The 12,793-nt window shown below is 42.7% G+C and overlaps 1 protein-coding gene across 1 annotated transcript in view; it reads left to right on the top strand.

Moving 5' to 3' along the window:
- The window catches only part of LOC120916786 (mucin-19-like), a 191,445-nt gene extending 178,954 nt beyond the window's left edge, over positions 1–12,491 (top strand). Inside the window, exons 78-83 of the mRNA XM_040327723.1 lie at positions 1,026–1,154; positions 2,884–3,447; positions 3,788–3,916; positions 5,741–5,795; positions 8,151–8,274; positions 11,959–12,491. Coding sequence (XP_040183657.1) covers positions 1,026–1,154; positions 2,884–3,447; positions 3,788–3,916; positions 5,741–5,795; positions 8,151–8,274; positions 11,959–12,130 — 1,173 coding nt within the window. The 3' untranslated portion in view covers positions 12,131–12,491. The remainder of the gene's footprint in view (positions 1–1,025; positions 1,155–2,883; positions 3,448–3,787; positions 3,917–5,740; positions 5,796–8,150; positions 8,275–11,958) is intronic.
- Positions 12,492–12,793: the final 302 nt, after the last annotated feature.

The following is a 12,793-nucleotide window of genomic DNA, read 5'->3' on the forward strand; positions in this document are numbered from 1 at the left end:
GTTCATTCAGAAAGGGAAGGGGCTGATAAATACATATTTACCAGCCTCTTCCCCCACTCATCCTAAAACATCCCCGCAGCAACAGCCGGCAGGAGAGGAAAGGAGGGAAACCGGTAGTGCTGCAGAAGGAAGGAGGGGGGAGCCAGGGCAGTAGGGGGAATCTGTGCTGCACAGGGTGATTAGGGTGTGCCTGGGCACACCCGGAACACCCTGTGCGCACGCCTATGGTTGCAGGTTGATGCTTACTAAAGTACAAATCACTGACATACAGTACATTAGTGTATGACTAACAGCTGCCATTCAACTTGTTTTTGGTAAACACGGGACATGCATAGTCAGGAAGTCAGCCCATGTGGCACATGTTAGCAGGGGCAGTGATATGCTGCCTCTGTGTTGTTCCCACTGTTAGGGGCTGTTGTGATGACAAGCAGTATGCATGCTCTACAGGCTGCATTCACCAACAATTATTTCTGCATTGCAACTTATTTTTGCTTAGATTGTCAAAATATGTCTATTCACCCATACGGACAGGTGCTTTCAAGAAATACAAACTGCATGTATAGTCCATAGTTTTTTTTATTTATTTTTTATGGAAAGATTAGAATCTCTGCCACTTTTTTTATTGCTGTTTGTGTCCCCACTGGAAAGATTCATCTCCTTTTTTTTTGTTCTGGTGTCTTTAGTCACTGAGAGTGATGGGAAATCATAAGAGAACAAGAGAGAAAGTTTTTTTAACCCAAAAATTGATCCTGCCTGTCTATACCCTTCCCTATGTATGCTGATATATCAGGGCTGACACCGTAGTCAGCGGACCTGCCTCCATCATACGCAGCCTGCTCTCCTGTGTCTCCTCTGATCTCATTTTTTTTTGTCCTAAACATAATATTTCAATAAGATAAATATACACTATATCACATTTATAAGGTTTCGCCGACACAGTGATATCAAATAATAATAATCAAATAACTGGTATGCTTGCCTATATATAAAAATAATTCCTTAATCAATGTTATTTTGTTGTTTAGCTTGGATCAGAAATTCCTCAACCACAGGAATCCTGTCAAACATGTAAATGTTCCCACAACATGGACCGCAACTCAGAGTTTTACGCAGTTGAATGCCAACCAATACAGTGCCAGACAACTTGCCAAGATGTAAGTGTCTTTCAATGTACTAGTTTAGCTGTTACTTTATGGAACTTTCTTGTATTTTCTTATTAGTAATTATGTAGAAAGATCCTGTCAGTTTCATTATTTGGAGACATTGGGGTTGATTTACTAAAGGCAAATCCACTTTGCACTAAAAGTGTACTGAATGTGCACTTGGAAGTGCAGTCACTGTAGATCTGAGGGGAAGATCTGAAATGTGCACGCTAAAATGCTGTTTTTTTTCCTTGCATGCCCCCTTCAGATCTACAGCGACTGCACTTCCAAGTGCACTTGCAGTGCAAAATGGATTTGCCTTTAATAAATAACCCCCTAAGTATGTGCTTTTCTGACAAAGCTGAGCAGTTTAAATACACTGGGCCAGATTCAGAAAGATTAGCGTATCTTTCTGCGGGCATAGCGCATCTCATATGCGCTACGCCGCCGTAACTCAGTCAGGCGAGTAGTGTATTCTGAAAGATCTTATGGCCAAAGTTACGGCGGCGTAGCGTATATGGGCGGACGTAAGCCCGCCTAATTCAAATGTGGATGATGTGGGCGTGGTTTATTTAAATTACTTGTGACCCCACGTAATTGACGTTTTTGACGAACGGCACATGCGCCGTCGGTGAACGTATCCCAGTGCACATGCTCCCAATTATGCCGCAAATAGTCAATGCTTTCGACGTGAACGTAACTTATGTACAGCCCCATTCACAGACGACTTACGCAAGCGATGTAAAATACGACGCTGTTAGTACGTTTCCGACGTCCATACCTAACATGACTTACCCCTGCTTTATGAGGGGTAACTTTACGCCGGAAAAAGCCTTATGTAAACGACGTAAAAAAATGCGCCGGGCGTACGTACGTTTGTGAATCGGCGTATCTACCTAATTTGCATATTCCTCGCGTAAATCTATGGAAGCGCCACCTAGCGGCCAGCGTAAATATGCAACTAAGATACGATGGCGTAAGAGGCTTACGCTAGTCGGATCTTAGCAAAATTCCGGCGTATCTTGTTTTCTGAATACAGAAAAAAGATACGCCGGCGCATCCTAGAAGTTACGCGGCGTATCAATAGATACGCCAGCGTAACTTCTTTCTGAATCCGGGCCACTGATTTTAAAAGGGCACTAGTCTTTACAGACCATACCTGGAACCTCCCTTTCATTCTCCCCAGATCAATTTGTGCACATGTCTTGTATCTGCAATATCACCAATGCCTACTCTTGGTTTACACATGCTTCCTAATTATTTACTGGACAGTATGTAGAGAGTTTTAGGAGTGGTCATTTATGTTCAGGAAAAACTACATATAGGGCATACCATTTGACAGCTGTCACTGGAACAGATGTCCCCAGTTGGAGACTTTCACTTACCTCCTGTTTTGGAGGCAAATAAGAAATGATTGATTTTCAATCCTCTTCTATCCCGTTAAAGGGCAGTAACATGGTTAACACTCTCTAACCGAGATACAGACGATAATCCCTTTGCCCCCACTAAAAAGAAAACATGTTTTGACTGATGTTTAGCTTCAAATGCTTCTTCTTTGGTGAGTCACAAACATTAAATTGCATAAATGAGCACTGTACTTCACAATTTTCTCATCCGTATTATTACACATGAGATCAATAAAAATAAAATAAAATAATACATTTTACTGTATCAATGTCATTGTGCCAGTTATATTACACATAAACTGTTCTATCATTATTTAACTGTGCTTCCTTTTTAGGGTTATACCTATAAACAAAAAGCTGGAGAGTGCTGCGGAAAATGCGTACCCTTGCAGTGTTCTATGATAATAAGTACTAGCACAGGTAGCTCAAGTGGAACATCTAGTGGTTCAACAGGTGGCACATCCAGTGGCTCAAGTGGCACATCTAGCGGCTCAACAAGTGGCACATCCAGTGGATCAGCAAGTGGAACATCCAGTGGCTCAGGAAGTGGCACATCTAGTGGATCAACAAGTGGTACTTCCAGTGGCTCAACAAATGGCACATCTAGTGGATCAACAAGTGGCACATCTGGTGGCGCAACAAGTGGAACATCTGGCTCTAGTGGCTCAACAAATGGAACATCTAGTGGCTCCACAAGTGACACATCCAGTAGCTCAACGAGTGGCACATCAAATAATTCAACAAGTGGTACATCTAGTGGTTCAAGTGGATCAACTAGCGGTTCATCAAATGGTTCAAGTAGTGGATCAAATAGTGGTTCATCAAATGGATCAAATAGTGGTTCATCAAGTATCACCTCAACCACTGACTCAACTGGCACAACTACAGTTAACATTCCAGTACGTATTTAGCTTGTATAAATCTCACCACTACTTGCTTAACTATGTTAATATCTAAATAAATAACCCTATTAGAGCCTCTCATCATTTACCAAATTATTAAAAAATGTACATATAGAACATAACTAATCACCTAAGCAACTTTAATTTTTAGGTAGATAGCCTGTATCTACATTACAAAAGCATAGCTGGAAAAAGTTCTCTTTAAATTTAACCTGAAACCTCCCATATTTGTAACATTATCCTAGTTACGGTGATTGTAACAAAAGTACAGACAATTAAATATGTAAATAACACAGAAGAAAAAAATACAAATTTTAACTTTCTATTCATTTCACAGATCGGAAACATTTATCATGTGCCCAACAACAGCTGTGTCTACTATGAATGCAATGAAGAAAATGGAGTTCCAGTCCTGACCAAAATACAGAAAGTCTGTCAGAAATTAGACTTAAGCACTTGTGAACAGGTACAGTATCTACTACCTAATATATAAATATATCTTAGAACATAGATATAATGGGCCAAATCCTCAAAAGGGATACGCAGGCGGAACTGCTGTTCAGCCTGCGTATCCCTGTGCCTATCTTTGGAACTGATCCTCAGAATCAGTTTTCCAAAGATAGGCAGAAGATCCGACATCTGTAAGAGACTTACACTGTCGGATCTTAAGATGCAGTACCGCATCCGCCGCTGGGGGCATTTCGAGTCGAAATGCCCCTTTGCGTATGCAAATGAGGACTTAGGCAGATCCACAAAGCTTTTTAGCTTTGTGTTTTCTGCGTAAGTTAAGTTTTGCATGCGTAAAATTAGGGATGCTTTTACAAGGTGTAAACTAGTAACACCTTGTAAAAACATACCTTTTTTTCGATCGCTGCGTTTTTTTTTAAATTTCAAATTTTATTTTTCGCCGCGTAACTTTTTTTTTTCCCGACGCAACTTTATTGTCCCTGTCGCAATCCACAAAGCCCGACGTAACGTAATTTCGCGCGCTGCCCGTCGGGAAAAATGACGTCACACGCATGCGCAGAACGTCCGGCGCGGGAGCGCGCCTCATTTAAATTGTCATCGCCCCCTGGATGAGAAGACCGCCTTGCGACGGAGGCACTTAAGTTACACAGCCGAAAAATTCTAGGTAAGTGCTTTGTGGAGCGAGCACTTAGGTAGAAATTTTCCGCCAGTGTAACTTAACTGCTTAAAGTTAAGTTAGGCAGGTTTTTTGAGGATTTGCCCCAAAGTGTCTTCATTTCATCTTACATGCATTGCAGAGTGCCTCAGAAGACCAAAAATCTGGCATGTGCTATCATACTATTGTTGGCAAATTCCTGTAGAAATCTCAGCCCCACCCTGCTTCCTGTGACTCACTCTTGGCTAGTGACGTCAACCATTATGGTTATGGGCCGATAATGAGGCACAGAAGTGGGATAAGGTGGACTCAAGCTCCCTACCACTGTAGCTTGTAAAGATTTGCATGTAGGTCATGGTACCTGAGAGTATTAGTATGCACATTTAGGTCCCTTATTACAATAGCTACAGAGCATTTAGTACTTTGAATATGACTACAAATTTAGTTTATTTAAAACAAAATAACTTTAAACCTCAAGTGAAAACTTCAGTTAATTTAACCTTTTTTTGTATTTCTTTATTCTTTTCATTTTGATCAGAGGAGGGTTAAGATGTCAACCACCTTTTTTCCTTACAGTAATCGCAAAGTGGAGGTTATTCCCTCACTTGCTGTGTGGTTACTAGGATATGAAATAAAAAGAATCCATCCAATGATGATACAGGCAGTGTAAGAGGTAGTATATATGGTAGTGTTTAATAATAGATGTACTTTGCAGTCACTGCTGAAACATTTTGGAGGAACTACAAAAAAAATTGTTAAAAAAAATTAAGAAAAAATCCATGTACATTAAACCCTACCTGGAAACATTCTGAAATAAGAAAGGACACATTTTAGCACAAAGTAGTCAAGCTAAGAACACATGAAGGAGTAATCTGCAAAAATGATTGGTGTTTTGTTTTTTTCCACCACTACTTTTCCTTTATATTGTGCTTCCAAAATAAAATGCCTTAATTTAGAGGATAAATAAAAGGTTTGATAAAGTAAAAAACCTTTGGTATTTAAATAATTTATTTTTAAAGCCATCTAGACATCAGGCCATAAAGAGGGACAATTGAGGAAAAGGGACAGAGGACTTTGCTTTCAATAGAGACACATTCCCTCTAAATTTTTGGAACTATGTGAAAGCAGTGAACAATGAATAACAAACATATACATTGTGTCTTGCAGGGAACTGTTACATACGATGCAGATGGATGCTGTCAGACTTGTACTCCTAAGAAGGGTAAGGACTTTACCAGAACTGTTTATTTAAAGTGCTGCAACAAAATAGTAATATTGCTTGTAAGTTTTATTCACCAGAAATCTTGTTGATATAAGCAATAGATCAGTTTAAGCTCCCAATACAGTAAGTCTGGTTAACAAGAATAACAATCCCCCATAACAACTTAGGCTCAGATTCTCGTAGATTGCCGTAAAACTCGGCAGGGGTAACGTATCTGATTTACGTTACGCCGCCGCAAGTTTTGCAGGCAAGTGCTTTATTCACAAAGAACTTGCCTGTAAAGTTGCGGCGGCGTAGCGTAAATCACCCGGCGCAAGCCCGCCTAATTCAAATTAGCCGGGTAGGGGGCGTGGAGCATTTAAATTAAGCGCGTTCCCGCGCCGAACGTACTGCGCATGCGCCGTCCGGAAAATATCCCAGGGTGCATTGCTCCAAATGACGTTGCAAGGACGTCATTGGTTTCGACGTGAACGTAAATGGCGTTCAGCCCCATTCACGGACGACTTACGCAAACAACGTCAATTTTATAATTTGGACGCGGGAACGACGGCCATACTTAACATTGGTTGCCCCTCATATAGCAGGGGCAACTTTACACCGCGCAAACCTAACGTAAACGTCGTAACTTCACTGCGTCAACCACGCGTACGTTCGGGAATTCGCGTATCTAGCTAATTTGCATACTTGACGGGGAGGCGACACCTAGCGACACCTAGCGACAAAAAAAAAATTGCATTTAAGCTCCGACAGCGTAAGAGCCTTACGCCTGTCGGATCTAATGGATATCTATGCGTAACTGATTCTAAGAATCAGTCGCATAGATACGACGGCCCAGATTAGGACTTACGACGGTGTACATGGCGTTGCGCCGCCGTAAGCCCTTTGAGAATCTGGGCCTTAGTTACCAAGACCAAAATTCATAATTTGACTTCTAGGCCAGTTCTGCTGCCTTCTGTGATCACAAATCCTTATGGCTGCACTTTACTATATATATAATATATCCGATGTAATATACATACACCAGTGCAGTATGTAATTACTTGTTTTTTTTCCCACTTACATTCAAAATAAATATAATACAAGATATAATACAAGAGTAGAACCAAAGTCTTATCACAAATATGTTTTTCCACTCTAAACTGTTATGTTTGTATGTAAAGTATATGTGAAGGCAAAACTTTATTTTCAGATTTGGATAGAGTGGAGAAGGAATTACAAATTCTGTTTTTTTATTGCTGTCTGTGCCTGTGTTAGGGACATTCGCCCTCTCTATTAGTCCTGTTTACTGTTATCTCCGAGGGAAAGATTAAAGAAAATCTCATATTTTGGGTTGTCACCAGAACAGCTATATTTCTCCAATGGGCCAATTGCTCTGGTGAACCAGGTGACCACCACAGATTCCCTCACATTCAATATATTTTCTCTAAAGCCCTGTACACATGATTGGATATCTGATGGAATCTAATCCGATGGAATTTTTTGTCGGATATCCGATGAAGCTGATTTTCATCAGTCTTGCCTACACACTATCAGTCAAAAATCCGATCGCGTCCAAACGCAGTGACTTGGAACACTACGACGAGCCGAAAAAAAAGTTCAATGCTTCCAAGCATGCGTCAATTTGATTCTGAGCAGGCGTGGATTTTTGACCGATGGAGTTCCATACAGACAATCTGATTTTTCTATAGGTTTTTTATCCATAGGAAACATTTAAAACATGTTCTATTTTTTTACACCGATGGAAATAAAACCGATGGGGCCCACACACAATCGGTTTGTCCGATAGAAACAGTCCATCGTTCGGTTTTCAGCAGACAAACTGATCGTGTGTACAGGGCTTAACTTCCTGTTTTGGCTATGGTATGAGAAATGAAGGGACATCTTTCCAATGGGATACAAATTGCAAAGAAACCTGGCAGGGGTTATAAGACTCCCTTAGTATTTTTTTATCTGCTGCGATAATTCACTTTCTCTATTGGTCCTGATAATTAATGCCGCTGGGAATGAGAGTGAGGTAAATTCTTAAACTTTCAATTTCAGAAGAGGAATATAGAGGGAAACATCTGCTTTATTGCTTAATAAGAAATGCTTGAAATAAATGTTTGTGGTCTGAGGAACTTGCATGTTGATAGGAAATAATTCAGGACATAAAACCAGCAAAAAAGAGGTAGACTAGTGCAGGGGTGGAAGCAACTAGCACACTGCACATACTGTATATAGGCCCTTGAAAATGCTGGTTTTTGGTAGTGAACAATTTATTATTCAAGCAGAAAAAAGTGCAATGGCAAAAGAGATGACTTGGCATATACTTCCATTTTGGCCTAACTTGATTTTGTTTTTTTGCTTATTTTTAAGTGGTAAACGTCACAACTGTAGAAGACTGCAGTGCTCGTAAGAACGAGACAGTCCTCACAAACGGAAACTGCTCACTCTCTGTAGAACTCACATACTGCGGTGGACCATGCATGGGATCATCAATGTAAGTCAATAATATTTCATACTGGTTGTTTTTTATAGTAAATTACGAAATACACAGCCTTCATCATTATATAGTTAGTTTAAATAAATTTTACAATTATAGAACATTTATGTACTCATAAAATGTCCGAAAACCAATACCTCCTGTCAAAGTTAATAGTCTCTTAGCCAGATGTTTAACCTAGATGACAATTGAGCAACAGTAATAACTTTATTGTGCTGCAGTGCTCTGGTACCTTGTCTGGGATGGTTGTCAGCTCTACACTTTAGTCTTTGAAGGGAAAGCCTGCATACAAGGGGAGGGGGATGTGGAGAATCCCTGGACCTGGACTAAGAAAGGGGGTGTGGAGAATCCATGGACTGGCATGTGAAGAATCCCTGGACTAGGAGGAGGGGGATGAAGGATGCCTGGATGGGGGGGGGGGGTGGGGAATCCCTGGACTAGGAGACAGGGGTGTGGAGAATCCCTTGACTAGGAGGGAGGGGGCAAGGTTTGCAGAATCCCTAGACTGGGGGGGGGTTAAAGAATCTCTGGACTAGGAGGGGTGTGGAAAATCCTTCGACTAGGGGAGTGGGGATGGAGACTCTCTGGACTTGGAAAGGGGTGTGAAGAATGCCTGGACTAGGAGGGAGGTGGAGAATCCTTGAACTTGGAAAGGGGGTTGTGGAGATTCCCTGGACTAAGAAAGGGAGTGTGGGGAATCTCTGGGCTAGGAAAGAGGGGTGGTGTGGAGAAACCCTGAACTAGGGTAAGGGGGAAGTGTGAAGAATCCCTGGACAGGAGGGTGTGGGGAGAATCCCTGGACTAGGAATGGGGGATGTGGAGAATCCCTGGACTAGGGGTGTGAAGAATCTCTGGACTAGGATGAGAGGGTGGAGAATTCCAGGGATGGAGGTGTATGGAGAATCCGGGGACTGGGGGTTCGGGGGTTCAGAATCTTTGGACTAGGTAGGGGGTGTAAAGAATCCCTGAACTACGAAAGGGGGGATGTGGAGAATCCCTGGACATGGAGATATGGGGTGGTGTGGAGAAACCCTGGACTAAGGGAGAAGGGAAGTGTGAAGAATCCCTGGACTAGGTGAAGGGGGATGAAGACTCCCTGCATGGGGGGAGGGGTGGCAAATCCCTGGACTAGGAGTGGGGTTGTGGAGAATTCTGGGACTAGGAGAGGAGGGGTGTGGAGAATCCATGGACTAAGAAACGAGGGGGTGGAGAATCCCTTGATTAGAAGAGAGTAAGTGGCGTGGAGAAAGCCTGGACTAGGGGAAAGGGGAGGTGTGAAGAATCCCTGGACTAGGAGGGGGGTGTGGAGAATCCCCGGATCTGGACTAGGATTAGAGGGAGGTATAAAGAAACCCTGGCAGAGAATCCCTGTACTAGGAGAGGAGGGGTGTGGAGAATCCCTGGACTAGGAGATGGGGTGGAGAATCCCTGGTTGGGGGGGGGGGGGGGGGTGAATCCCTGGACTATCAGAGGGGGTGTGGGAATCCCTGCACTAAAATAGGGGGGTTGCAGAGATTTCCTGGACTAGGAGGGGAGGCGTGTGAAGAATCCATGGACTAAGAAATGGGGGGTGGAGAATACCTGGATTAGGAGAAAGTGGGTGGTGTGGAGAAAGCCTGGACTAGGGGAAAGGGGAGATGTGAACAATCCCTGGACTAGGAGGGGGTGTGGAGAATCCCTGGACTAGAAGGGGGGTGGAGAATCCCTCGACTAGGGGAAGGGGGGTGGAGAATCCCTGGATTAGGAAAGGGGGTGTGTGGAGTATCCCTGGCCTAGAAGGGGTGGAGAATCCATGGACATGGAGAGATGGGGTGGTGTAATGAAACCCTGGACTAGGGTTACAGGGAGGTGTAAAGAATCCCTGGACTAGGAAAGGTGGGTAAAGAATTCCTGGACTAGGAGGGGGTGTAGAATCCCTGACCTAGGAGAGGAGGGGTGTGGAGGATCTCTGGACTAGGATAAGGGGGGGCGGAGAATCTTTGGACTGAGGGTGGAGCGAGAATCCCTGGATTAGGAGAGGGGATGTGGAGAATCCCTGGACTGTGTGAAGAATCCCTGGACCAGGAGGACGGGGTGGAGAATCCCTGGTCTAGGAGAAGGGGGGTGGAGAATTCCTGGACTAGGAGAGAGGGTGGGGTTGTGTGGAGAATACAGGGACTGGGGGTTGGGGGTGGAGAATCCCTGACCTAGGAGAGGAGGAGGTAAAGAGTCCCTGAAACAGGAGAGGGGGGGAATCACTGGGCTGGGGGGGTGGAGAATCCCTGGACATGGGAGGGGTTTTGGAGAATCCCTGGACTAAAAGAGGGAGGTTGCAGAGAATCCCTGGACTACAAAGGGGAGGGGGTGTGGAGAATCCCTGGACTAGGAGAGGAGGCGTGTGGAGAATTCCTGGACTAGGAGAGGGGAGTGGAGAATCTCTGGACTAGGCGAGGGTGGGTGTGTGGAGAATCCCTGGACTAGACTAGGAGAGGAGGGGTGTGGAGTATCCCTGGACTAGGAGAGGGGGTGAAGAATCTCTTGACTAGGTGAGGGTGGGTGTGTAGAGAATCCGTGGACTAGACTAGGAGAGGGGTGTGTGGAGAATTTCTGGACTAGGAGGGGCGTGTGGACAATCCCTGGACTAGAAGGGGGATGTGAAGACTCCCTGGACTAGAGCGGGGAGTGGAGAATCCCTGGATGGGGGGGGGGGGGGGGATGGAGCAGTCATTAAAGGATGTGCCCTTTTAAGCCCCTCTCCGTGTTGATGAAATTTGACCACACCCACAATTTGGCATGGGTGCCAAATATGCTGGGTACACCACTGATATAGATTTGATATCTTTAAATCATATATGTAAAGGGGATAAAAAAATGAAACTACTGGTGATAAATAGGGGGGATTTACTAAAAGTGGAGCATGCAAAATCTATTGCAGCTCACCATAGAAACCCATCAGTTTCCAGGTTTTATTGTCAAAGTATAATTGAACTAGCTGTAGTATGAAGCTGATTGGCTATCATGCACAGATGCACCAGATTTTGCACTCTGCAGTTTTAGTAAATCAACCCCACAGGTGTACTTAAACATAAATGAACTGATCTGAAAACAACATCATACAAATAAAAGCAATCATCACACCTTAACTTAGAAGGGTGATAAAAGTCTATAACCCTGAGGTTGCTTTCATGACCACCACTCCAGGTCAGTAGTCAGTGGTGTGGTCCATTTGGCGATGTGATGGTGATGTGCACACTCTGGCAATGCTTACTTCTCAGTTGCAGACCCAACCTAGTTCTGTAAAGCTGAGAGAAGCAGGGACCCAATTTAAGATAACTCTTCCTCAAAGTGCCAAATACTGGGCATGAGTAATAAGCAGGCTGTAATTGCATGTCCCACCTTTTAAAAAATGTGAATGTGATTATTGCTTTTACTTAATTTTTAATTTACCACATTGGGAAGCAACATACAGAAGATTTGCAGCTACAATTTAGACTGATTCTTGTCATAATACTATACATTTGTTTAGATATATATTTATTTGGCTCAGACCTCGAAGCTCATTTTTGGCCCAAAAGCAATACCCAGCTGAAATAGAGGAGTGGTAGCTGCTTATCTTCTAGTCACTAAATATTCAGATTTGAATCTATGAATTAGTTTTAGGTTGTATAATCTTATTCTTATTTATCTTTTGTTGTTTTTCAGCTACTCCATGAAACTTCAAGCAATAAGTCACCAATGTTCCTGCTGTACAGAAATGGAAGTGAAAGAAAAGACAGCAGAGCTATTGTGTACAGATGGATCTCATCAGAGTTATACCTACATTGATGTAGTGAGATGCGGCTGTGCTGGGGCACTGTGCACACCCAATGTATAATCCATCCAAATGTACTACCAAGGACTGGGACTAAACAGACTTACTGATTAAAGCCTGGAATGATATGTTACTTTCTGTTAAATGCGCTACGGTGGCCTTCACAAAATATTTTTCTTGTGACCCATACTATTAGTTCTAAAGGAAATGTATTTTTCAATCTTACAAAGTAGTATAGTAGAGCTTGTATCCTTCACAACTAGTGGACATTTTTTAGGGGAAGAAGTAGAATAGCACACAAGCAAAAGTACATATGTGTCGGGTATCTATAACATAGTCAATGAGCTGATGGATTTTGTGAATGTCACCTTCCTTGTATTTTTTTAATCTTGTAGATGTTAATAAACTTCAGAGTTAAAAGCAATCACTGTATCGATTTCCTCATTTGTGTCCTTATAACATAAAAATACATGCACATCACATATTAATAAATAATAACCATACAATTCATTATTATTATTATTATAAACAGGTTTTCTCCAACTGTATAATCGCAAACCAGTGTGGATACCCATTAGGCTTAACTAACCTGAATCCTGAAATGTGTGAATTGATGGGCAGAGTGTCTATTGTAAATGTTCTGTAAATGAAAACTTTGAATCACAATTATTGGGGCTCCCAAGGAGCAGTATTGACACATTAAAGTTAGTGGAGATTGTCTGCAGG

The sequence above is a fragment of the Rana temporaria genome, chromosome 11 (assembly GCF_905171775.1).
Source record: "Rana temporaria chromosome 11, aRanTem1.1, whole genome shotgun sequence".
Taxonomy (NCBI): Eukaryota; Metazoa; Chordata; class Amphibia; order Anura; family Ranidae; genus Rana; species Rana temporaria.